The sequence below is a fragment of the Nycticebus coucang genome, chromosome 5 (genome assembly GCF_027406575.1).
Source record: "Nycticebus coucang isolate mNycCou1 chromosome 5, mNycCou1.pri, whole genome shotgun sequence".
Lineage (NCBI taxonomy): Eukaryota > Metazoa > Chordata > Mammalia > Primates > Lorisidae > Nycticebus > Nycticebus coucang.
Window position 1 is genome coordinate 82,212,391 of NC_069784.1, and position 26,692 is coordinate 82,239,082.

The 26,692-nt window shown below is 41.5% G+C and overlaps 1 protein-coding gene and 1 long non-coding RNA gene across 3 annotated transcripts in view; one reads left to right on the top strand and one right to left on the bottom strand.

Annotated features, from left to right (window-relative positions):
- Positions 1 to 26,692, bottom strand: part of PREP (prolyl endopeptidase) — a 137,267-nt gene that overhangs the window by 35,063 nt on the left and 75,512 nt on the right. The window contains exons 8-10 of the mRNA XM_053591970.1: positions 20,383 to 20,574; positions 15,870 to 16,067; positions 9,754 to 9,857 (exon numbers count right to left, since the gene is read on the bottom strand). Of these exons, the coding sequence (XP_053447945.1) occupies positions 9,754 to 9,857; positions 15,870 to 16,067; positions 20,383 to 20,574 (494 nt within the window). The remainder of the gene's footprint in view (positions 1 to 9,753; positions 9,858 to 15,869; positions 16,068 to 20,382; positions 20,575 to 26,692) is intronic.
- On the top strand, positions 11,396 to 15,939 carry LOC128586277 (uncharacterized). Of its 2 annotated transcripts, XR_008380214.1 has the most exons (4): positions 11,396 to 11,706; positions 14,164 to 14,441; positions 15,565 to 15,661; positions 15,813 to 15,939. It is a non-coding gene; the product is annotated as an uncharacterized LOC128586277 (long non-coding RNA). The 2 variants fall into 2 exon arrangements; XR_008380215.1 differs by lacking the exon at positions 14,164 to 14,441.

Genomic DNA, 26,692 nt, shown 5'->3' on the forward strand with positions numbered 1-26,692 from the left:
AGCACAGTGGCTCACGCCTATAATCCCAGCACTTGGGAGGCCAAGGCCGGTGGATTGCCTGAGCTCATGAATTCGAGACCAGCCTGAGCAAGAGCAAGACCCCTCGTCTCCAAAAAATAGCTGGGCATTGTGGCGGGCGCCTGTAGTCCCAGCTACTCAGGAGGCTGAGGCAGGAGAATCGCTTAAGCCCAAGAGTTTGAAGTTACTGTGGAACTGTTAACACCACGGCACTCTACCAAGGGCGACTAAGTGAGACTGTGTCTCAAAACAACAACAACAACAACAACAAGTTTCCTTTGCATTCACAACCTGGCTATTTGCATGAGAGGCCTTCCTTTGGCCTTATTTCAGTTTTCAACATAACTTCCTCAATAAGCTTAATCATTTCTAGCTTTTGATTAAAAGAGAGAGATGTGGGAGGCTTCCTTTCACTTGAACACTTAGAGGCCACTGCAGGGTTATTAATTAGCCTAATTTTCATATTATTATATATCAGGAAATAGGGAAGCCCAAGGAGAGGGAGAGAGACAGAGGAACAGCCAGTCGATAACATTTATCAATTAAGTTCACTATCTTACATGGGTACAGTTCATGATATCCCAAAATAATTTCAATAGTAACATCAAAGATAGTACGCTGATCAGAGAGATCTCCAAGACGGATATAATAATGATGAAAATGTCTGAAATATTGTAAGAATTACCAAAATCTAACACAGAGACATTAAGTCAGTATATGCTGTTGGGCAAATGGCACTGATGGACCTGCTGGACGCAGGGTTGCTAGAAATCTTTAATTTGTAGAAGATGAAATATCTGCAAAGAACCATAAAATGAAGCACAATAAAATGAGGTATGTCTGTATATTACAGAAGCAAATGGAAAAGGCAGTGAAACCTCCATTAATGTAATACGTGACAAGGGGATTGGAAGTGAACATTAAAATACATCATAAAGTATTTATCATTTAAAATTATTTCTAAAATAAGTCATTAAATAAATCATATTTATAAATAATAAAAATACAAATTTGTGTCTCCTCTGCTACCTAAAGAGTCTTTGTATTATTGAACAGGTTCCATAAAGGTCCACAAAGTACCCATCAGATATTATATAGCACCGAGAGGTACCCTTTAGAGGCAAGAGAGCTTAGAGACCATTTGGTCTAATTTGTTTATTTTACAAGTAAAAAAACCCAACCCTGAGCTATAAGAGAGCAAATAACTTATCTTGATAACAAAATGTGCAGGATCGGCATCAATCTTGAGTTCTGAGTTCTGGTGTTGGCTCTGACAACTGTTAACAGTGTAACCTTTGTTAGAACACATACATTGAATTTCCTCCTCTGAAAACGAGAGTGCTCTCAGTTAGAGGAACTCTAATGCATATGTAACTAGAAGGCATATAACTTGGTCCTGAAGCCAAAGCATATTAGCAGAACGTGCCACGTATGTATAAGCAAAGGAGGCAGTTATGAAATTAGGGACACTATCTCCTCCCTGCAGGCGGACTTGTGCCCTGCTCCTATTCCAAACAACGGGCCCGTCCGTGATGGTCTGTTTCCACATTCTTCACAGGGACAGCGCAGGAAGACGGTTGGGAATTGGCTGTGCCAGGCAAGAAGCAGACCTTAGTGTAACAGAATCAAACACTGGAGAGCCACGTGGATGCTAGCTTACCAGCTTCCTTAAGACGGGCCAGAATAACCCCTCAGAGTTCACCTTGCTGCTCCTGCATCACACTTCATGCTCCACATCAACTATTCCCACATGCTCCTGCATCACACTTCATGTTCCAGAAGCAATATTAAATCTCTTTCTTTATGGAAGAAGTGCCCCCATAACGGGTGCTTCTGTCTTTGTGGTATATGATTTCTTGCTGTAACAATTGTATCTGGAAATTCAATTTTTTAGGAGTCTTCATTTTTTCAACTCTGAGCCTGAGATTGAAGTAACTGGCTAGTAGGTGGTATCTAGGTTCCTAGGTCTCATGACCTATAAACTTTTGGTGAAGGCCTGTTTTGGCAGAATGTCAGTTGCCCCCCCCATATCCATTCCCCTGGTTTCCTTGATAATAAGGCCCAAATTTATAGTGAGGCACATTCTATGTGTGTGTGTGTGTGTGGGTGGGATTAAAAATACATCCCAAGCATTCCTGCAACAAGGTGTGAGTATGTTTTTTTTTTTTTTTGCAGTTTTTGGCTGGGGCCACGTTTGAACCTACCACCTCCGGTATATGGGGCCAGTGCCCTACTCATTTGAGCCACAGGCGCCGCCCAGGTGTGAGTATCTTTTAACCAGTAAGATGTAAGCAGATATAATGCATGCCACCGTCTGGCAAAGTAGGGCAGGCAGCACTCTTTCCCATTACTTTCTGAAAGCCACTTTCCTGCTGGCTGGAAAGGAGACATCACAAGGCTGGAATCCCAGCAGCCACCTAGACCCATGAAGAGATTCTAGAAACAAAAGCCACACATCCAAAAGCAGCAAGAGAAGAAGCTGGATTCCTTACTCTGTGGGCCACGTTGGCCAGAGACCGACACCCCCTGCACTTAGTTTATTCCCCTCTCACATAAAACATCATTTTAAAGTCACAATTATTTTGATTTTATTTTTCCTGTTGCTCACGGATGAATGTACACTGAACAACACATCTTGAGATTCATTTTAAAAAATAGAAATAATTATTAAAATGGCAAAAGTATCATTATCAAACATATTATGCCAGTGATTCAGTTTTAATAAGAAGTGACTATCTGTTTTTAAAGGACAGTGAAATAATACTATTCTTTGTTCAAGATCATTCTCTAGTAAGCAGTTGGAGCAAATTGTTAGCTGCGGGTAACCTGAAATCTGTCCACCTCAATATCATCAAAGCTCAGCGACACCAACTTTTATGGGTCTCAAAAGCCATGACTTTTAGAATAACTGAAAAAGAATTTAAACCTATTGAAGTGACTTTAGTACATAGAATAGTAAACCCAGCAATATCTGTAAATTCTTAAAATATTAAAAATTTTATATATACTAAGAGTGAACAAATCTATAGTGAGTATGGCTGTCACTTATGGTAAAAATTTATGAACGGTCTAATCTGTGACAGTTATGGCCTCGAACACAACAAGTTGCTGAAGAGCAGTAAACCTAGGTGGAATCACCCAGAACTAAATCTAAGCCATTCATGTGTAATCCACACCCATCTGACTTACTAACATCTCGGGAAAAGCAAGTTTGCAAAGCAAGATTCCCGTGACCTGGGGCCATGTCACACACCCCCCAAGGAGAGGCAAACTGACTGTGTTTCTTTCCCTGGCCACTGCCTCCCATGCTGTGAGTCACAGGCTTGAGTGCAGCTTCTTTCCTGGATGCTGTGTCAGTGCAGCCCACATTCACAGTTTAAACAGGACCATTTCCTCAGAGCAAACTTTAGAGATCAGAGTAAGACAGCCTAAGTCATCTTTGGATATTCATCTACCTTGCCACAGGGAGCCCCAGGGAAGGGCCAAGAATCTTCCTAGGCCTTCGTTATGAGGATTTTACAAAGCTACCTGACAAGTAGCTGCTAAAGTCTCAAAGCTGCCCTGTAATTTTTACAAATTATTGGTTACGTGATCTTGCTCCGAAGTCATGCCTGTTTTTAGACATGAGTGAGAGTTTACATACAGTGGCGAGGAGACTGCAGCAACCATAGACTTGGGCCACACGACTTATTTCTCTATCATAAGATAGCAAGAAAAGAAAAGACTCTTGTTGTCTAGCGCCCAATTATTTTAACATAGCTGCTCTCTAGAGAAGTAGAAAGAGGTGCTCAATCTTAATGTCCACATGACGCGGAGAATTCTAAAGTAGGGCAGGATTCTGTTTATGTGAGAACACCTGCATGCCTCTGCAAAGCATAATCTCAAAAATTATAGGAATGCTTGCTTAGACAATCAATGGTCAAGAATGAGTGATTCCATTCCAAGCAGTCTCCTAATCATATGTAAGCTCAGTGACCCCTCACAAACTTTTTTTTTTAAAAAAACATTCCTCCATTCACTCTTCACTAATATGTTCTGAAGATTTCTGACCTTCACCTACTTCCAAGAGCACGGCACTGTGGAAAACATTATCAGCAGTTCAACAGTCAGCTCACCAAAGATGTGGATGAGTCAACCCTTAAAAAGTCATGTGCCAGGTCCTCGGTACAGAAATTAATGAGTATTAAGATACTAATTAATATTTCCAGAACATGTTTTTTGAATAGCAAAGACTATATGCTAGCAATCACAAATTAGTTCTTGCCAAGCTTAGAAAAATCTAAAGAAGGGCGGCGCCTGTGGCTCAGTCGGTAAGGCGCTGGCCCCATATACCGAAGGTGGCGGGTTCAAACCCGGCCCCGGCTGAACTGCAACCAAAAAATAGCTGTGCGTTGTGGCGGGCGCCTGTAGCCCCAGCTACTCGGGAGGCTGAGGCAAGAGAATCGCTTAAGCCCAGGAGTTGGAGGTTGCTGTGAGCTGTGTGATGCCACGGCACTCTACCGAGGGCGTGAGACTGTCTCTACAAAAAAAAAAAAAAAAAAAAAAAAAAAAAATCTAAAGAAAAAATAATCCCGGGCGGCGCCTGTGGCTCAGTCGGTAAGGCGCCGGCCCCATATACCGAAGGTGGCGGGTTCAAGCCCAGCCCCGGCCAAACTGCAACCAAAAAAAAACAGCCGGGCGTTGTGGCGGGCGCCTGTAGTCCCAGCTACTCGGGAGGCTGAGGCAAGAGAATCGCTTATCCCAGGAGTTGGAGGTTGCTGTGAGCTGTGTGAGGCCACGACACTCTACCAAGGGCCATAGGGTGAGACTCTGTCTCTACAAAAAAAAAAAAAAGGAAAAATAATCCCACTCCCTCTATCCCAAAGCATGTTGGTAAATTAGGGAACATCTAATTTTAACATTTCCATTAAGCTACACAGTGATCCTCAGAAAAGTAAAATTCCTACCAAGAAAAGAGGAATAAAGATTAAAAATGTATGTTAAATACTTATAAAATCCTTACTACTTTGCTTCTTCCCTTAAAAGATGAGCACTTGGATTCTCCTGATTTGTCTTTTATAAAATGTAGACACTGTTGTTACTGGAGTTTATCTGCAGAATACTCAGTCAACTGTTCTTTTTCAGGTCTATGAGTTTTGAAAGAAGAAAAGCCAACCTCTCAGCTGTCTGAACAAAAGCAAGAGATTTAAAAACCAGAAAGTGTATTTTGCTCCACTACATTGCTTTGCTAGCTCACATTCAGCCCTGCACGATTCCACCCACCGGCGGCAAGTGCCACAGGCAGCCCCATCCCAGTCCTGTGGTTCTGATTCTGATCTTGAATCTACTGTGAAATTATGGAATTACACTGCAACAAAAAGGCAGAGGCAGTCTTTGAACAAAAGGCAGAGGTGAAATCTTTCAGGACACTCTGTGGGGAACTGGGAATTATAAAAACATCCACCCCTCAGAGCCCAACTTCCAGTCCTGTAAACCCTTTTCCTTTACTCTGGCCAGGACGGCCTCTGACTTCCACATCACCGACCGAAGCATGCACCTTTCCCTTGGCCACTACGATATCATCCTTGGAATGTTTGATGATTCAGATCTATATATTTCAAAGTTCAGTCCACTTTTTAAATTACCCAGGAACAGTGCCTATGTCTGGAATTTCTTTGTACCTAAATAGTGCATGCCACTGCACACCATAGTTATAAATATATATGATAGTCCAAATTTAATTACCATTTCCTTATTCCTTTCTTTAAAATGAAACATTACTGATTATAAATGTAGACATATTCTCTTCAAGTAAATTCATTCATTACCAAATCTGTTTTATAAACGTAATTTCGAATGCTTGGCTTTTCAATTTCTTTTTAAAAGACAAAGACATGGAGGTTCTAATCAATATTTTGTGGTTGTGCCATTCCCATAAAAAGCAGGAAACAGAAAAGACTAACCAATTTTAGAAAACTAAATTCTTTTTTTTTTGAGACAGAAAAAAAGCACCCTTGGTAGAGCGCTGTGGCGTAACAGCTCACAGCAATCTCAAACTCTCTGGGTGTAAGCCATTCTCTTGCCTTAGCCCACGGAGTAGCTAGGACTCCAGGCACCTGCCACAATGCCGGGCTACTTTTTTGTTGCAGTTGTCATTGTTATTTAGCTGGCCTGGGCTGAGTTCAAACCCGCCAGCCTCAGTGTATGTGGCCGGTGTCCTAATCACAGAGCTATAGGCATCGAGGCTAAAACTAAATTCTTATCTCTGCCCCAGATTAGAAGAGAAACTGATAGTTTTTTCAGGATCTGATTTTCAACATTATTACAGTAGACCTTCTGTAAATGGACCCCTTGAGGGACTATTAACAAATGGGTCAACACTTGGAGGTAACCAACATAACGTTCATGTGGCACATATCCAGTCCATGAAAATTAGCTCAACTTATGGAGGTGGTCAGTGTAGGGAGGTTCTACTATACTTTTGATACAGATCAATTTCCTACCCATTGCTACAATCAGGAATGAGTAAAGGGCTGGGCTGACAGCAACTCTGCTCTGCATCTGTGAGCAAAATATGACGAGATCCTTCACTTTCCCAGTCAAGATTCTCATGTCTTGAGGGAATACAGCCCTCTGAGGCTCATGTAGCCATATGTTTCTTCCACCTTTCTTTCTTGTTGGCTTGGTCTATTTTACCATCTCCGCCACCACGAAGCTGGGGACATTAAAAGCTGTGCATGCTCACGGCCACCACTAATCAGCACTGACCAGCCCTGCAGGGTCACCTGTGTGGCAATATTTGCATGGAAGTGATGACATGCCTCAGAGAATGGAAGAAGGCATGGTAAATAGCCTGGAAGATATTCTTTTTAAGTTCAGATACAGAATAAATACAAACCCCAGGGTCCAAAGGTGTTAAACGTAACATTACCCCGAGTATCTGAAAACAAAAGTGAACCTCTTTTTTTCCAAAAATACTATGGTTTCTATTACCCACTGTTAGGATGCTCTCCATTCATGCACAGTCACTCTCCAGAGCCTGCTTTCTACAGTGGCAGTCACTGCTGGCAACGCTGCCAAGAGCCTAATCAAACTGGAGAGCATCCGTCATGCTTGCGTGTCAAAGTCCTGCTGCATACACTGACCTAAACCATTGCAAAATGATTTTAAGTGACACAAGTTGATGGTCTTGTGACATCATCGTATGTTTCTTTCTGCACAATAAAAGAGTTCTATTTTAATAACAGTACAATATGTATGCTGTGCACCATCAGTGGGTCTAAGCTCTTCTGCTAGCACTATACACAGCAGCTAACCCTGATAGTAATAGGCACAGTTCTACCTTCTAAGCATGGAAATGAAGTGTAGTGCATTAGGATCTGTGAGCCAGTGAGTCTGTCCAGTTACCACTGCTTTAAATATTTACCAAGAATCTTTTTATTCTCCCTTCTGCAGCAGTACAAATAAAAAGCTGCCCACATCTGAGTAGTTTAACATCAGGGAAGTCTTCTTTGGGAAGTAAAGAGCCAACCACAGAGAAATTCTGTGAGTTCTCCAATGACACAGGCAATTGACAGCCCCCAAGTACATTTTCTCCTCAGTTTAATCTGGGAACTTCAAGCTGCTATGTACACGACTGACAGGTTTCTAATCCACACAAGCACTTGCACTGCTCTGAAATGAAAATTCATTTTAGATGGTAACTAGTTCACCATCTATAAAGAACATTATTACTATCAGAGCTGGGGATAACAGCCACGTGACTGAAGAAACAGCCCCGATGCTAAGAAGGAAGAGGTTCTTCCCTAGAAGAAGCAACCTCCCTGGCAGTATTACTGGGACCCCTCCAGCCCCCAACTCCGTAACCAATTGTGTACTTGGGTACTGTTTGTGGGAAGGTGGAAAAAAGAGGAAAATAACATCTTTTTTCATAGAGAGCCGAGGGACTGCATAGTAGAGATAGTAGTAGAGGTAAGGAGGAGGAGACTGGGGCCTCTCAGGCGACTCGGCCCAATCCCAGGGCAGCTGAGACTGTGCTCTTCAGAGCAGAGGAGTACTTGCTGGGGATGGCCGGGTGTCCCTGGCCTGGGAGCCACACCTGTCCTTCCTGGGGATGCCCATCAGCGATCAGAATTAGGCCTTGTGAAGGTCAAATGCAACAGCTAACAGGGACAAATTTCCTAAACATAGAGAAAACAGCAAAGAATGCCAGCCTAAAAGTGAACAGATTTAAGAAGTCTAATACACAGGACTAGGATGAATTCATGAACTGTGTCAACAGTAGACAGGGCTGCAGGCTCTACAGAATCCTTCTCCAGACAATAGCTCACCTTGAAAACGAAACTAACAAGAAGTAAGCCAAAGAGATGAGAAAAACTCAGTCTAATATTTTAAATACTGACTACAAAAATTAGATTATTTTGTCTGCCACACCCTTAAATACCGCATCTCATAAATAAATTGCAGCACCTCCAAAAATTCTGAAAAAGAGATAATACCCCTATTTTACAGCTGAAAAAATTAAATGATTGAGTGATTTGCCCAATGTCACCCAAGAAGCATATGGCAGGTTTCAGGCCTGTCTAGCAAGGCTTTTTGACAGAGGTACCATGCCTTGTGATTTTAAATACTACTTACATAGAGGAGGATCCAGCAAACTTTTTCCTAAAGGGCCAAATACTAAGTATTTTCGGCTTTGTGGGCTACACAGTCCTGGCTGTGACCATTCTGCTCAAGTGCTAAAGCTGCCAAGGACATTATGTGAATGAGTGAGCATGGCGGGTCTCCAATAAACGGGAGGCCTGTTTGCCGACTGACTCATGATTTAGAACAATACAGAACAGAGGTAGGTAAACTTCAGCCCTGCACCAAACCCAGCCCACCACCTTTTTTGTGCAAACAGAGCTTTATTTCTGATCTAGAATCCAGCCTATCACCTACAATACTTCTAGACAGCTAATGGGTAATTCATCAAACTATAACCATGCCCTGGTTTCACAGACACATTCTCGGGAACAGTCGGTGCTCTTTGTCCTAATCTTTCACAAACAATGTTCTGATTCCTAAACCAGCCACTCTAGGTGGGAGAGCCTTGATCAACACCTGGTGGCCTATTAGTGACCTCTCATTGTAAGGAGCAGAGACATTCTTCGTCATGATCAATCAGTGACTCAGTTTCTGAAAGTCTCAGTACCCTTGGGGAGCTGAAAAACAAAAAAGGAGATTCTTATCCTGAAAAGATGGTGACTAAAAACTGAGCTTGTGGTGACATGACATTAGTTAATCCACTCACTGAAATACCATGTTGAGTGCCTACTCTGCGTAAGGTTGTAGTACTTATGATGTCAAACTAAAAAGACTGACTCACAGCACCTTCAGTTGGCATTTTAAATAAAGCAAATCTTCACTGTTGTTTATGAAACCCAAAGACCTGAGCTAGAACAAAACCCACTTTCAAGTTAGTAGACTGATACCAATAGTGTTACTTTGACAGCTACTGTAATAAAGAGCCCCAAGACAAGGAACTCAGGCTTCTAGTCTAGAATAACAAACCACGGAGCAGAACCTACAAGCTAGGGGAGGGCAGGGACTGTGCCAGGCACAAGGCCCAATGCACAGCAATAGGACTCCAGAAATACCTGTTGCTTGTATCACCATAGATTACCTCCATGGCTTCTGACAAGCTGGAGTATGAATGGTCCAGCCTGAAAGTGAGACTTCCTAACTCTCACACTGACAAGATCAGATTCTCCATACCTGGATTGTCTGGTAATCAGAAGCATCAATGCCTTTCACGGTTACTTCTCGAAAAACTCTTGGCTCCAGTTCCTCTTTGGTAAGATCACAGTGATAAATGATACCTGAAAGGGAGAGGAAGTCTTAGTTTAGCTTGCAAGACTCACTGGATGGAAGAGGGGTGAGGACCACAGAACACAGGCAGATGGCAGGATGGCTAGAGAGAAGCAGAGTCAGGGGTCTGGTCACTCAGCACTGCAGGGAGGCTCCCCACGAGCCCCTCTGGCGGGGGAGCGCTACCTGAATGCACTCTTCACCATCATCAGTTCATGCGGCTTTCCTCCCTATAATACACATCTGTGTATAAGCTTTAGAAGATTCAAACTCATTCTGAATATGAGAAAGGTGAAAAGGAAGTCCACCAAGGATCAGAATTAGGCCTTGTGAAGGTCAAATGCAACAGCTGACACGGACAAATTTCCTACACATAGAGAAAATGGCAAAGACTGCCAGCTTAAAAGTGAAGGGATTAAAAAAGTTACAGAAACTGAAGGTCTTCCCCCAGCCAGGTCACATAGGAGGACAGGTCAAAGAAAACAGAAGACTTCACTCAGGGCCATTTTATCTGGGAAGGAATTGACAGAAAATTCAAATGATTTGCCCAAGGTCAAAAGCCAGTGGTGGTGGTGGGGTTTCCTGACACCTGACGTCACCCACACATGGACACGCCTGCGGACAACAATCAGAGACCAACGTGATTGACAGTCACAGCAAAACTGCTTTTTCAGTTCTGATTATCCCAGTAATAATGCACAACACAAAATGATTAATATGCACCATGAATTCCAGCTTATTTAACACTAATTAAAATTCCATTTCCTGAATTTGATGCTACTACTTTAACATTTAAGAACTAAATCAAAGAAACAATAAGACAAGTCATTAATGTTTGAAAACAATGACACCACAGTGGTTTATGAAACAGAATTAGTCATTGGCAGAGTGGCTGGTGTGGAAACAGCATTTCCCCACCTAATACTTTAAACATATTGCTGTCAAGTATATGAAAAATTGATTTAGTGATCTCACCAGTACTTGCTAGAAAACCAAAAACCAATGACATTCCCACAGGGCACATTTAAACGCCCCTTCTCCTCAACTCCCCTAACCACCAAGGAACAATAACACTCTGACCCCTGCCGGCAAGGAGTAAATACACTGACATCTGTTAACAGCATGGCTGCTGATCTTTTTGGATGCTATTTCAGTTCTCATGCTTACGATCTATTTTAAGGTTGCTATAATAGGTTGTATGATCAACACCAACAGAAAGGAGGTACATAACATGAAGTGCTGACTTTCTTAGTTCAAGTTATACTTGGGTATTTGTTAGAGTGCATCTTTATATATAACATACAGGTAGTCCCTGGCTTAAGGCATTTCCCACTTTTGGATTCCCAAGGCTTCCCATAAGGATAATTTATAATTAAATCACTCAGGAACTCATTTCTTCTGTGCACAGAAAAAAACCTGCACGGTGTAAGTGGTTCACTGGGGCAGCATCCTTACGCTAGCAGCTGGTCTAGTGGATAGAGACGCAGCTGACAGACAAGCATGTGAAGAAACAGAAGATCCAGAGCCAAGAAAGTTTACAGCAAAAGAATTAGCTGAAGCCTTTCGTCTCATTGAAGCAGCATCTGCTAAGCTTGGAGGGAAAGATCCTAACTCAGAGGGGGTGACAAAGGCTACCGAGATCAGTTGGTACAAGGTCATTTATAATAAGAAAAAGGTTGTGCAAACAATCTTAGACTCCCTTTTCAAGAGACCAATGTCAGTGGTGAGTGTCCCTTTTCCAGCAATAGAATCAAATCCTGACCCTCCAGCACCCACTCCATCCCCTCCTCATCTGACTGGCATCAGCCTCCCTTCTTACCTCAAAAATGAGCTTTCCACTAAGACACTGATGTACATTAGGTGAGTGTTAAACTTTAATATTCTTTGCTAAATTTCTCGTGTAGGTTTGTTTTTATGTTCTGTTTGTCTGAATTAGAAGAAAAGAGCGCAGTTTCCGTAACTTATTATACTACAGTGATATTACTGCTATACTATTACACTACCTTAGTATGACCACATATGAGCCATTAAGGTACTGCTGTTATTATTATTACTACTGTATAACAGTAGTAATGGATGGTTCATCTGGGAACTGAGTCACATATGAATCTGACCTAAACACATTCTCAAGGATGTATCTTGTCCATAACCCGAGAGCCACCTGTACTTCTAAATTCTAATCCACCAGATATACTGAAAACTGCTCTTGCCGGGAGGACTGTAATCGTGAGGGTAAAAGGCTATTTGTGATATACTTAAATTTACAAGAGCTTCTTGATCAGTAACTGGTACCCCATCAATGCAAAAAGCATCTGAATCTTTGGGAAAAAAAAAATAAAAACCTCCAAACAATCGAGCAAAAACAGAGCATGTAGACTGAGAATGTGCCACCAGAGTTCCTGACACCAGCCCTGTATCCCTGTGACCTGTAGTACTGTGGATGCTGAAGGCCTCAGGAGCCAGAATGCCCAGCTCTGGCAGTCACCAGCTTAGTGCCCAGGATCAGTAACTAAAGGATTAAAAAGCAAACCGTCTAGTGGGAGACAGTACGGAGGAACTATACTCTGAATGCCTGTTTACCTAGGCTGGGACATCAAATCTAGCAGCAGGATGAAATAAATACACAACAGGGGCTGGTCACTGCTCAGAGAAAGAGTATTACGCCTGACCTCTATTCTTCTGTCCTGTGTAGAAGTAAAACTTTGAGGGAAGCTGTGTTAAAATGGAAGGTACTGGTGCTCTGTGTATTTTATCAATACTTTCTGTTTATAGACCCATCTGGGTTAGCCCCAGGTTAGCCCACTGCACATTCACACCATAATGTGAGTCCCTGAAACGGAACGATGCTTTGCATCCTACCTGATTTGGTTCTCATGGGGTAATAAGGGAAGGTGGGGTTTGAAGAAAACATCCTAGAATCACAAACCAGAAAGGACCATGTAGGGGCCTCTAACCACAGCCTGCGGCTGGCTACAGATGCATATCTAAGAGTTGTCCTGGGCCAAACATTAAATACACACACACTAACAAACGCTGGTGAGCAAAAAAGGTCTGTGCATAATTTTTGTCAGATGCAGGCTGTGGTTGGATGCTCCTGGCAGATAATCTCTAGGAAATAAATTTCACACCCTGGAAGGTCCAAGCAGGTGGACTGCTTAAGCTCAGGAGTTCAAGCCCAGCCAGAGCAAGAGTGAGACCCTGTCTCTTGTTATGGCAGGCACCTGGAGACCCAGCTACTTGGGAGGCTGAGGCAGGAGGATCACTGGAACCCAGGAGGGAGTTTGAGGTTGTTGTGAGCTATGCTGATGCCACTCACTCAACCCCAGGGTGACAAGAGTGAGACTTTGTCTCAGAAAATAAGTAAATAAATAAATTTCAAAATTTAAGGGTGAGAGAGAATTGGACAATGGAGGACCATAAGGCCAGAAGAGGTGTCTGGACTTGAGGGGAAGTCTCCTGATGAGAACACTTAAGGCGGCCATTCTAGCCACAGGAAGGGAGATCAGGTGGCATGTTCTCAGTTTACTTTGAAATCAATATAAAGAGGTAGAAGTGGGAGTTAGAAGAATGACTCTAGGAGGAACTGCACATGAAGAATCAGAGAGATCTAAAAAGTTGGATATGTACAAAGGCAAAACTTCACCACCCATGGAGGCTTTGCATTGTTTCAACAGACTATAGGTTGGGTTTTAATGTTATTAGTAGAAAAAAACCAAAAACAAGTCTCATAAAAAATGTTCATCTTTCCAAAGAATTGTGAAAGGCTTTTTTAATTTCTCACCCCTGTCTCCCAGGGCCATGAGGCTGGGACTGCTGTACTGAATTATTATAACATGCAAGTCTTTCTGGAGCTAACCTTAGGCAACCCCCCAAGGTTTCACAAGTAGAAAACTAATCAGCTCAACCATTAAGTGCTTTGAACCACAGGGAGTAAGTACAATGTGCTCCAAGTTGCCCTGGCTGCCTGTTTTCTCCCAAGTGTTACTAAAGGTACAAAAGTAATTCACGGCTTTGGCTCAAGATGTGTCTTTACTATGTGCCTCTATGGGAAACAAAGTCAGCTGGTGTGCACCTGCCAGATGGACCACACGACCACAGCAGGAAGATGGAGCTGTAGTAATCTGTGACCCTGGGGCTTGACTCACCCATGTTAATTTAGTACCTCTGCTGTTTACTGCAGCTGTGAACAGCTAACCTTTAGAGACCGGTGCAAGCCAGCTTGTGAGCTGGGATGTGTACGCATGTGTGTATACACAAACACTAACAACTTTTGCTTTCATGAGATCTAATTTAATTATCTGATGGCTGTTTTTGCAGAAGGCCCAGGTCTGGAAGCCCAGTTCTCTGGTTTTAGAGATGAAATTGCATTCAGCAGAGAAAGGAGAATGATGGAGGCAAAAAGAGTGAGAAGAGACAAAGGAAACAGATAAAGCATCCCAAGAACAAATTAAAGCTTAGTCGGAGCTGCCAGGCAGTACAGAACTAGGGACACACTTCCCTTTTCAAATGTCACAGCCGCAGTCACAGATGATATTTCACTGCTTGGAATAGAACCCAACATTTTACACTAGGACAATGAGCCCTTTCTTCCCCAGGTAATGATGAGCTTGTTCCTGAAATAAACGGTCACATGGGGTTGTTGAAGGAAGTTTATAGGCCTTTGGGGACTCTGCTTTTATGAAGAGGAGAGTCACCACCACTGTGTCTTCCTTATCGTCCTCATTTATCCACGTAAACGGTTTAAGACAGAAAGTTTTCCAAAGTAAAATTTCTGGAGTAACTTCCAATGTAAAAGTTTAAGGAAATAAATGGTGGACCCCACAGTGGATTAAGAATGGCCATCTGGAAGAAAGAGATTCTTCCTGGTCTATCCACAAGCTGCTATTCTGCTCTGGGCTCTGGGGGAGGGGGAGGGGTGCACAGGGCACCCTGAAGGGGAGTGGTCACGTGCTTCCTGACTCCTCCCCTGGCCTCCACAGTCTTGGGGGCATGTTTCCTAGCCCCTCTCCATCCTCTGCACGGTGCTAGAGTGAAGGTATTCCAGATACACCGTCAGACTCACAGAACATCATTCTTTTGGTTTTAATAACCCTGGCAGCAACCTGTCACCACAGCCACAGTCCTTAAGGACTGCCTGCTCTGTGACTCAGAGGCTCAAAATAAAAGAGGATGAGATATCACCGTCAGCTGGGCAAAGGACTGGGACCAAAGTGGGTGGGACACAAAAGCACCCTGGAGGAGCTCAACAAATGAACAAGCGCAGAGATTTTTTTCAGCCAGGTTTTTTTTTAGGACAAGGTCTGCCTGGTCAGCTGCAAGCTGCCAACTGAGCTAGGGACAAATCACAGTGCGTGTACAGCGACAACCGCACAGAAATAGTGTAGCCAAAGTGAAAAGTGGGGAAAGACCAAAACAAAGCAAAATAAAAACAACCTTTTTTTTGTTTTTTTTAAAGTTAAAACAAGAGCCATGTTTATTTTGGGGAAAATTATCCCATATCACATGATGTGAAATCACAACTTACAAGCATTTTCCCTTTTCTACTAGAACCAAATAATGCACATTGTTTTTTCATGATGTAAGACTAGACTTTTAGAACTACATTTTAATTCAGTCTAATACCTCAGTTTATTATTAAAAACTTTTTTTAAACATCAGATATGGCTACAGGTTTATTTTGTTTTCTGTTATGTGCACTGCATGTTCTGGGACATACAGACCAAGCCGGAATCAAATGCTGTATTTGTTGGTGCTGATTTTTCATCAACATAGAACAATAGCTGCTCCTGCTCCCAGAAGAACAGAGTCTCAGAATGTAAGTTTGATGAGAATACAGTGTCAGCCATTTACATTTCCCTTTGTTCTGAGCATGGTTTATGGTTTTATTCCCTCCCATTAAGTAATTTTGGCTGTAATACAGGATACGTGATTTTCAACAACATAGTACTATTTCCACGTTCCCACAGAAACCCAAATATCCACCTGATTTTTAAAGGGAGCAGCAAGGGTGGAAAGACACTTACCTGGAGATAAAAAGGAAGTAAACTGGTAGAAGATTTCAGTGTCCTTCTTCTGACCGCTGTAGCCCACAACGCTGCCCACCTCGAGTGGGAAGGTCTTGAGCAAAGCACCAGTCGCCAGGTCGTGAAGCTGCAGAACGTTCTTCACGTCATGGAGGTAGCACAAGACCAAGAAGTTGGACCTGACGCAAGCTACCCATTCTGGAAAGGAGAGAGCAAACCTTCTGAAAGTCAATAAAAACCATACTATTTATTACACTGACAAACAGTTATGTGCTATGCAGCAATGAGGCCTGCAAAATCATTTCGTAATTGGTTTTAATTATTCCATCTGGTTTTTAGCATATCCCTTTAATAAGCGATTGCTGCTGTTATGTCCAGAGAAAATAAAACATTCTTCACCTTGGGCCAGGAGCTTATGACGGTAATGTATAGAATCCAAATAGTCTGCCTACCTATTTTGTGTCTAATATCAGATTACAAGAGATACTAAAAACAATAACAATACAAACTGAATCATGATTTGTGTCTGAAAAGGTTATCTGACAAAAATATGTTAAGCTCTTTCTATACACAGATTCCCTGCAAGATGCTACAGAGACAAGTAGAAAGATGAGGTCATTTCTGCCCCTGAGACACAACCATAAAAAATACAAGTAGTAAGATGTGAACAAAGGTACGGGGTTGGTGCTTTGAGGACTCACAGTGAGCTAGGGCTGCACTGAGTGTGTGGAGATGGGTGGGGGTGGGTGATGGGGCTACCAGGAAAAGAGGGATGAGGTGGTGGGAAGACAGGTAACTTAAGGGATGGAGGCCCAAGCTAGAAATGAGGAGAGCAGAAAAGAGTACGGATGCACGGCCAACAGGAAGGACAGGAGGAAGAGTGGTAAAGAGAACAAGTGAGAGATCCATTTTCAAGAAAACTGCTGCTGGGCGCTGAGGCTCACACTGTAACCCAGCACTCTGGCCGAGGCAGGTGGATTGCCTAAGCTCCGGGGTTCAAGACCAGCCTGGGTGAGAGTGAGATCCCGTCTCTAAAAAATAACCAGGTGTTGAGGCGGGTGCCTCTAGTCCCAGCTGCTTGGGAGGCTGAGGCAAGGGACTCACTGGAGCTCAAGAGTTTGAGGTTGCTGTGAGCTATGGCGCCATGGCACTCTACCAAGGGTGACAAAGTGAGACTCTGTCTCAAAATAAAGAAAGAAAGAAAGAAAGAAAGAAGAAGAAGAGAAGAATTCTCAGCTCAGGAATGGGTGATCATGCTGGTGGTGGCCTAATGGGGGATTCTTGTGAGCTTGGTAGGAGGGAGCTGGTTACCTGTTACTGAGCGGCTGCTGTTTGAACAGAGGGTGACGTAAATAAAGATGGCATTAATAATGCCCATATCTGAAAGCTGAATGCAGAACAATGGAAGTCTATGTTAGGATGGAAGGGGGCTGAGACAAACACCATTGCCTAACAGGCGGTGCAGCAAATCGAGCTGGGGATAAAGACTGGGAAGGAAAGAAAAGAAATGAAGGGTATTTCTCAAGAAGAATCCCTAGGACTTAACAACTTGAAACGAGTTTTCCTTGACTACCAGGGCTGCAGCTTGCAGCGACAGAGCTGGGAGAACAGGAGTGAGCCAGGTGACAGGGAGGGAAAAGGCCCAAGGAGTAGGCAGAGGCCAGTCTGAGGTCAGCAGTGTCATCTGGGGGGAGATGCTGTGGCCGACAGAGGCAAGGACAGTGCTGCAGTGGCAAACATGCCCTTGGGTTCCATGGCGGGGGTGGGGGGGTAGTTCTGGACACTGTTTTTTTTTTTTATAACCCTGGAAACCAGCAGTTCACACTTGTGATGTCAGAATTTATCCACGTAAACAAGACAGGAAACTCTGAAGCTTCAGCTGGATTGTTTAGATTACTATAGCTAATTTTTCCTCAAGTGAGGTTATAAAGAACCCTTACATCCAAAAGTAATTTTTTTCATTCTCCAATATGACTTTTTAAAAAATGCCTCATGCGGCCTAATGCTCTAAAGAGAGCAGAGTATGGGGGAAAGGTGAAGTAAATTATAGCTGTCAGAGAATCATCAATCCGTGTTAACTATGAGTACATCAGAATTATGAAACAGACAAAAATGAATACGAAAAGGCCACAGTGTTTTGTAGACTGTCATTAATAAAAGCTCTGACTTTATGGCTCTACTTTATGACTCATCTCTAGTTTTTATTCTTCACAGGGCACTCTGTGCTAATGACACAAGGCAAATTCAACTGTGCTTCTCTTTGAATTGATGAGTTCTAGTGAACAGCCAAGGTTTCCCTTTCTAATCTAAAGAACTTACGTGTATAACCTTTTCAGAAGGAGGGTTATAAAAACACTTCACCCCCTAAAATCTCCGAGTATTAATTTGCATTTCATGAGATTTATAAGATGAGGTGTCACCTTGAGGTGCAGTTAAAATCTCTTTGACTTTAAATGGCAGAAAATTCAGATGCTATGGGGATTATTTACATCTATGATGGCTCTCTGTACAAGAACCACTGTTCCAACCTGATTTGCACCTGGAAAACCCCCAGGGGACCCCACATGCTGAGTCGTGACAGCAAGTCTCATCTCAGGTGAATACTCGCGGTGCAGAGTGCTAAATCTGAAACTCAGGAAACACTCCTTAAACGCTGACTGTCAGACCTATCGGGGCGTTCCTGCCTTAGTTTAGGCAGAAGCCATTAGGCTCCCAAAATGACCATGAAACAGATTCGCTGCAAAAGACATTAAAGGAAATGTTTAAAAACCTGTTCCACAATGTATGATCCAAACATAAAGAAGGGTCAGAAGGCTTTGAGAAGACAGGTGATAAGGTTTCCCAGGGGAAAAAAACCTATGCCGTGCTGTGAGTCCCTCTCCTGACTGAAGGGAGGCTGACAGGGTTACTGTCTTCTAGTAACCCCAGCCTGAGAGAGACAGAGCACTGGTCTGTCCAAATAGACCTAATCCAAACCTGAGAAGTCAAAGGGAAACCTGGAAAGCAGGAGAAGGGCCAACTGCTTTGGAGGAGCCTGGGAGGGGTCCCTCTGCAGGGTGCAGAGGTGGATTTTGGAAGAAAGAGCAGGCATGGGGTTATCCTGGGTCCTGACCAACAGAACTGCCTGCAAGGGTGCAAAGACCTCAGTACAAGAGGGTGGCGAGGTGCAGCCAGGAGTGAGCAGAGTCTTAAGCAAGCAGTCAGTAATACTTCCTCGAAGGAAAAGGGATCTGCAACACCAAGGGCCCGGCAGGAAAGGTCCATAGGAACCTGTTGCCCTGAGAGAGTCAGCTGCAATCACCTGCCACCCCCACCCCAAGCAGCGCCAGGTTTAAATACCTGCCAGGCACAGACAACACACTGCCTTGAGCCAGGGAGAAAGAGTCCCTTACTGGTAGTCTAGGCCATGAACTTTGATCTGACTCCAACACCTGTGCTTTAATTCAATGAAAAACTTATTTCAGGAATATTTTATCTGAGACAAGGACACTCTGCAAATGTCAAAAGAAATTATTTTCCTGATGATATACCATATACTTTTGCATTTATAAATGGCCCAGGATTTTATCCCTGTTCAATCCATCAGCTCACCTCCAACAAGGAAACTGTTCATTGGCCTAGAGGGACTGAACACTCCTTTTGTGTAAAAATTCGTCCTTAAATTGGTGAATCTTATTCTAACCAAATTCAGCTTTCACATAATAAATAATTTATAGTGCAGAGTATCATTTTTGGAAAGATCACAGAGAGAATAAATAAAAGGGAAACAAAAGGCACTGTGAGAGGCAGCTGATACGGAATGGGGTTCTCTGGAAGTGAATGCAGCTCACTGCAGAGCAGCAGCTACACTGGGTTCAGACTAAACCTGATAACCGTCTATCCTCTTTTCTAGTAAGAGGGCTGTACATCCAGCCTAAGATCTACAACAGGCACAAGGCAAATAGCCAAAGGTCATTCAAAAGCTTAAAGATAAAGTTTCATGCTTAAACAGTTTAAAAAATTAAACATTTGTGATTGTCATCAGATAGTTAATTACACAAAGACAACTGGCAGTTTACAAAAGCACCTTTGAAAGTTCCACGCAGGGCGGCGCCTGTGGCTCAGTCCGTAAGGCGCCGGCCCCATATACCAAGGGTGGCGGGTTCAAACCGGCCCTGGCCAAAATGCAAAACAACCAGAAAATAGCCGGGTGTTGTGGCGGGCGCCTGTAGTCCCAGCTACTTGGGAGGCTGAGGCAAGAGAATCGCTTAAGCCCATGAGTTGGAGGTTACTGTGAGCTGTGTGAGGCCACGGCACTCTACCGAGGGCCATAAAGTGAAACTCTGTCTCTACAAAAAAAAAAGAAAGTTCCACGCAATATCATACTAAACTACAAAGATGTCCCACCGTGAAGACTTGGAGGCACCTCATTCTGCATCAAGGTTATGTGATGATGACAGGTTGAAGGTCTTTTACCCTGCCTTGTTCTCATCAAGAGCAAAAAGCACTATTTTCAAGTAGCACGTGTTCTTACCTAAGACATCTTTCTCGTGCTCAGGAACAAGCACTTTCCACTTGGACTCGTCAGGATCCGTGAAGTCAATGTTGATCAGACGATAGTTGGGAGAATGGCGATTTGTCTTGAACGTGAACACCGTCCCCTCATTGGTCACATAGTCGTATTCTCCTTCAAAGTTGTCGATCAGTTTTACCCACTTCAGGATTCCTGGGAAAAGACCAAGCATTCCCATCACCTCTCTGATGTTTAAAAACGGTGTTGGTCTGGGTGTCGGGAGCGGACGGTATATCTTTCCTATCTATGGAACACAAACAGAGATGACATTGGGAAAACCTAAGGCGGGCATGGGGAACTGTGGTCTTCTAGGTCCTTAAGTACAGCCTTTTGACGGAATCCAAATTTTACACAACAAATCCTTTTATTTTGATTAATACATTTTTTGTTTGTCTTTATATTTTTACTTTAAGTGAATGTATTTAAAATACTAAAAAATAAAATAAGTTTCAGTGAAATAATCATCCTAGATTGACTGGCACAATTAGAACATTAGTAAGCTAAAGGGCTGAACTGACAGCTGCTATACTCAGGAGTTAGTTCTAACTTCCCCGCCTGATTTGTGCCACTACTGTCTGAGGCTGGTTGTTAAGAGTCTACGGGGTTGAGTAAACAAGTTTGTTATCAGCCTTCAACTTACCAGAACAACTTCACGTAATACTTCAAAAGGAAAATATGTATTATTCAATTGCTTTGGATCAATCCACAGATTGACTCAGCACAGGTTTTACCCTTTATGCAGATCTTAACAGAAGATTTTATTTGCTACAAAGAGCTACTTGCTTTGGGTGCTCTTTCTTTTCATTGTATTTTGCATCAGCAAAATCTCTGTGCTAAAGCTACTATTTTAAGTGACAATTTACAACAAGCTGTAAGTATTATTAACTATATTCATGCAAAAGCAATGAGCTAAAGTTCAAGGATGAAGTATTCAGTGTGGATCTGGTGTATCATTCTAAAGTGTGTCGATTACTACAGGGACAGGTGTTAGCAGAATTTTATCTCTGTGAGGCAGTTAAATTTTATGAAGAACAGAATCAGCAATGTGAATTATTAAAAGAAAACTTCTATACGAATGCAGCATTTCTGTGTGATACCATGTCAAATCAAAATGACTTGAATATTTTTTGTAAGATAAAACTAAGTATGATATTTGGCAAAAAAAATCCAAGTATTTTAGAAAAAAGTGTCTTTTTCAAACTACATCTTCTTCTTCAATAGGAAATTTCAGATGAATATTTTCCCCAGATAGCTAAGGCCTTTGATGAGCAGCATGATATATGTGAATCATTTGCATACACAGCTGTTACAGATGTATTAACTGGGGAAGACAAAAGGTTCACTGACTTTGAGAATCAAGACATAACACTCAAATCAGCATTTCAGCCTCATCTAGTTGGCATCACCAAGACACCTAAAGAACTTCAGATGGAACTGACTGACTACTTAGCAGATGACATTTTAAAGTCATTGTCTGATGCTAAGAAAGATCCAATCAAAATTCTACAGAAAAATGAAGTAGAATACCCATGCCTTCAGCAACATGCCTGAAAAATGCTTTCTTGCTTTTCAACCACTTACTGCTACACATTTACATTCTCCCACCTAACCCAAATTAAGATGTCCTTAAGGTCACAGATGGCTGACACCCATCTAAAGGATCAACTGAAACTGTGGACCTCCATGCTGGAACGAAATATTCAAATGCTTTCCAGAAAGAAGCAGACACAAGTTTTTAAAAGTTAACTTCAGATAGTAGTTTTACAAAATAATGTACATTTTGACATTCATCTAGTTGATGTTTCTTGTATGTGGCCTTATTTGATTACACCTAAATTAATGGGGCCTTCCAACTTGGAAAGGTTCACCACCCCCGATCTAAGGGGCAAGGAAGAGTAAGGACCTGTTGTGGGTAATTATGTTTATGAAAATTGCTAAGGAACATCTGGAACACCTGACAAGAGGGAGAGAATGAAGGACCTCTCCTTCCACCCAACCCCCCTCCCGAATCACTTCTCTGCGCCTCTCTTGTCATCACACCACTCTGATGTCCTCTTGCTCCTGGGCTTAGCAGTGGGCTCTCAACCAGGGATACTTCACCCCTAGAGCACACATGGAAATGTCATTTCTGGTTCTCACAATTTGAGGGTGGGGCTGCTACTGGCACCTGCTGGGTGGAAGCCAGACATGCTGCTGAATGTGCTATGGTGACAGGACAGCCCTGTAACAAAACAGCAGCCAACTCAAGAGGCCAGCAGTGCTAAGACTGAGAAAACGTGGCTCACAGCACTGGCTTTCCTCCTCGTCTTCCCACTGCCACTCTTGAGTTTTCTTGGCATAACAGCCCCCACAATGCCTTAATATACTCAACTGGTCCGTGTTGGTGCCCTTAGAGACTTTCCGTGATGCCCCATTGCTCTGTGAATGAAATTCAAATTCTTCCTCAAGCAAGCTTGCTTGCATGCTATGGTCCTTTCCCAGCTGGCCAACGCCAGACAGCTCCAATTCTTGCCTCACCTGTTACCCTCTGTGCTACCGGCTTTGTCGGAGTTCTTAAAATGTACTTTGGGCCTTGTCACAGGTGGTTTCCTCTGCCTGGCCCACTATCAAATAGCTAGCCAATTCTAACAGGCACACAGCTCATTTCTTCATGGCATTTTTCTTAAGATATAATTATGTATTTGCTTATTATTTGTCTTTTTATTCACTATTTCACATTCAGCACCAAAATAGCATGGCAGGTTAACTTGTAAGTTACAAAATAAAATTTGCATTGAAGGAAAGAACTAGTTTGGCCATGGTCATCACTAAAAAAAACCTTAAACATGTTCACAATCATCATCATTTAAAGGGCTCATAAATGGAACTTTTAATACTAAAAAAACAAACAAACCCTCAAGCCCATTGGAAAGACATCTACTTTGCAATGTATCTGACACAGATATTCAGAGAACATCTCGAAAGTTTTATAAACAAAAAAGTTCTATGACTTCCAAACTACTAAAAGGCAATGCCAAATCTTAGCTATTCTCTAATTATCAATTTTAATTTCACAGTGAAATTGCTACATTAATCTTGGATAGTTCATTTATATTCCTTGAACCTTTCAAGGCAATTTTACATTCATTACCTCATTCATCTCCATAGGTTATCTTTATATAATTTGTTACTGAATTAAGCTTATCTGGGAACATAAATCCCTCTACAGAAACAACATATTTGAATTAAAACTCCAGCTCTAACACTACTTTGTTGGGTGACCTTGAGCAATCTCTTTGTTCCTATTTGTTTCTATTAATTTTCTCAACTGTAAACTAGGAATAGGTAGTAAATATGAAAAGTATTATGAAAGTAACTACTAGTACCTTACCCACAATAAAAACAACAATTATTATTTAAAAGTAACTGACAGATATTAAGACATAAATAGTTAGAAAAATAAGTTTGAAAACGTGGGCAGGGATCTTGTTCATAATAAAAGTAAAATTAATAAAATACTTAGAATTCATTTAAGATGAAATGTGGAATCTATATGTAGGAAGCTCTAAAATGTATCTAAGGAAACTTCAAGATAAAAACAGATAAACATGAATTGCTAGAAACACAACATAATGGTACATGGGAAGACTCAAAATTTCAAAGGCACAAATAATCCTGGAAGAAATCTCCAGATTTAACACAGCTCCAATCAAAGTCCAAATAAGACCTTTGGGGAATTCAACGTCATTGTTCTAAAACTCATCTTGAAGAATAAACATGTAAGAATAGTTGAAATATGTTTACTAATACAATAAAAAGTGCCATTTGCTGCTGTCAACAAGACCCCTCTCTTGCAAGACAATTATCATCTTGACTTTTATGCTAATTTTTTTGCTTTCCTTTGTATATGCATCCACAACATTAGTCTAGTTTTGTATCATTTTTAGACTTCACATAATGAAATCATTTAACCCATTCTTTTGTATCCGCCTTTCTTGATATTATGCTTCTGAGACTGTCCCTCCTTTGGTTACTGTTATTGAGTATTGGCTAAATCCTTCTGTGCTCAAAGAATATACATGGTATTATTTCAAACCTTTTAAATTTGTTGAGAAAAGCTTTGTAACCTAAATTTTAAAAATGTTTTATAAATGTTCCTATATATAACTGAAAATAATATACGTACCCTGCAGTTGGTGCCACATGCTAAATATGTCTAATGGGATGTGATTTAAATTTTCTGTATTAGAAAATTCGGTTTAAATTTTCTGTATATTTACTTATCCCTTTTTTGGTTTAAATTTTCTGTATATTTACTTATCCCTTTTGGCCATCTGTTCTGTAAGTCACAGGAAAAGTCTGTTAAAAAAATGTTCCTCTATGACTATGGATTTATCTATTTTTACTAGTATTTCTATTAATTTTTCCTTCCTATAATTTGAAACCATACTGTTAGATATACACAATTAGAATTATCATTTCTAAATAGAGCTGAATTAAACCGTTCATGAAGTATTATCTAGTAATGCTTTTTTCTTTAAAGCCTACAGTGACGTTAAAATAGCTGTACCATTTTCATGGTGGTATGTTAGACCAGTTATTATTTCTTTCTCATTAGTTCTGTGATATCTCCAAATAGACATTTTCCTCTTGGCCTTTCTAGCTGTCTTCTGCAAAACAGTTCGTTCCATCTGTACTTTATCTAATTTTTGGAAGAGTCTGCTCTTCCTTGTGTATATGAATTCATGGGGTGTCTTTTCAGTTTTTCCATCTCTTTGTGGGCTGCATTCCTGGTAGTTCCTTTACATTTACATTCTGTGTCACTAATTCTCTCTTTAGCTGTGTCTAATCATCTCTTTAACCAATTAACTGCATTTTCTTTGGGGGTGGGTGGGAGGGAACAGGGTCTAGTTTTGTTGCCCAGGCTAGAGTGCAGTGGTGTCATCACAGCTCATTGCAACCTCACATTCTTCAGCTCAAGCGATTCTCCCACCTCAGCCTCCCAAGTAGCTGGGACTATTGATTGGCACATGCCATCACTACTTTTTCTGTTTTTATTTCTAAAAGCTCTACTTAGTTCTTTTTCAAATCTCTCTGGTAGTTCTTTTCAGTATCTTGTTTCTTCCTTAAGCTTCTCAGCTTCTCATTTTTTTAAAGCAGCGTCATATTGATTGTTTAAGTGTTATTGAACATACTTATTTTATGTTAAAGAATCTGAAAGAATTCCATGCTAGTGTTTTTGCTGGCTTTATATCTCATGCTGATGAATTTCTTCAACTGTCTGATGACACTGAACTGTGAACTGCTGATTTTCCTTGAAACATCATCTGTGGGGGAGTTACTGAACCCCTGGGCTGAAGTGGCACCCTTGCAGAAGGTCTGCATTTGCTGCTCTTGCCTCTTAGGATGCAACCAACCTGAGTGCTCTTTAAATTGCATTCTCGGCCTAAGGATTTTAAACCTCATGGGTCCAACAAAGTTAACCTGCATTCACATGAAGGTCAGTCTTTCTCATCTTTTAGCATAATTCACATCCTCCCTTACGCTACCCTCCACCAATGTTATGGTTTCCTTACATACCCAGCCTAACAACTGGTAGCTTTATTTAGCAATCACTCTTACATTGATGGAATCTCTGATTAGAATCCCATTATGGAGAACCACACGCTTCATTTCCCACCCCCCTTGTCTGAGAAGAAACATTCAGGGACTATCCAACTCACATTTTAGAATTCTGCTTTCATTTTTTTCTTTGGTCTTTATAGTTTCCTTCTTTTGTGTCAACTTAGCAATGTAGTTGGAAAGATGCTTTATAAATATTATATAACATTTCAGTTGTTTCAGTTAGGTTATTCAAATATGTAATCTGCTAAACTCCCAGAAACAGAAGTCTGTAGAGTTAATTTTCACAAAAGGTTAAACTCTGTATCTGAGATGCAGTTGTTTTTTTCCACTAAAAAAAACTGCTAATCTCAAAAGACTCCTTAGCAGGTGATCCACTTAAAGATAACTGCATCCTAGTTTACACAGAACAAAGATTTAAAAACAAAAAAACAAAAAAACCCATTCTTTAAAAGAAGAATTTAAATAAAATAATAAACTGGTAATAAAAAATGTGGAAATTACAAGAAATGCACATATGTTTACAGTAAGAATAATGAAACATAATTTTCTGGACTGTGACATTTATAAACACAAATTCTTGGTTCAGTGAAATGTCACATTTCTTAATTGTTCCCCTAACAAAAAAGCATTTCCTGATGTGAAACCTTTATTTCACAAAGTAACCATC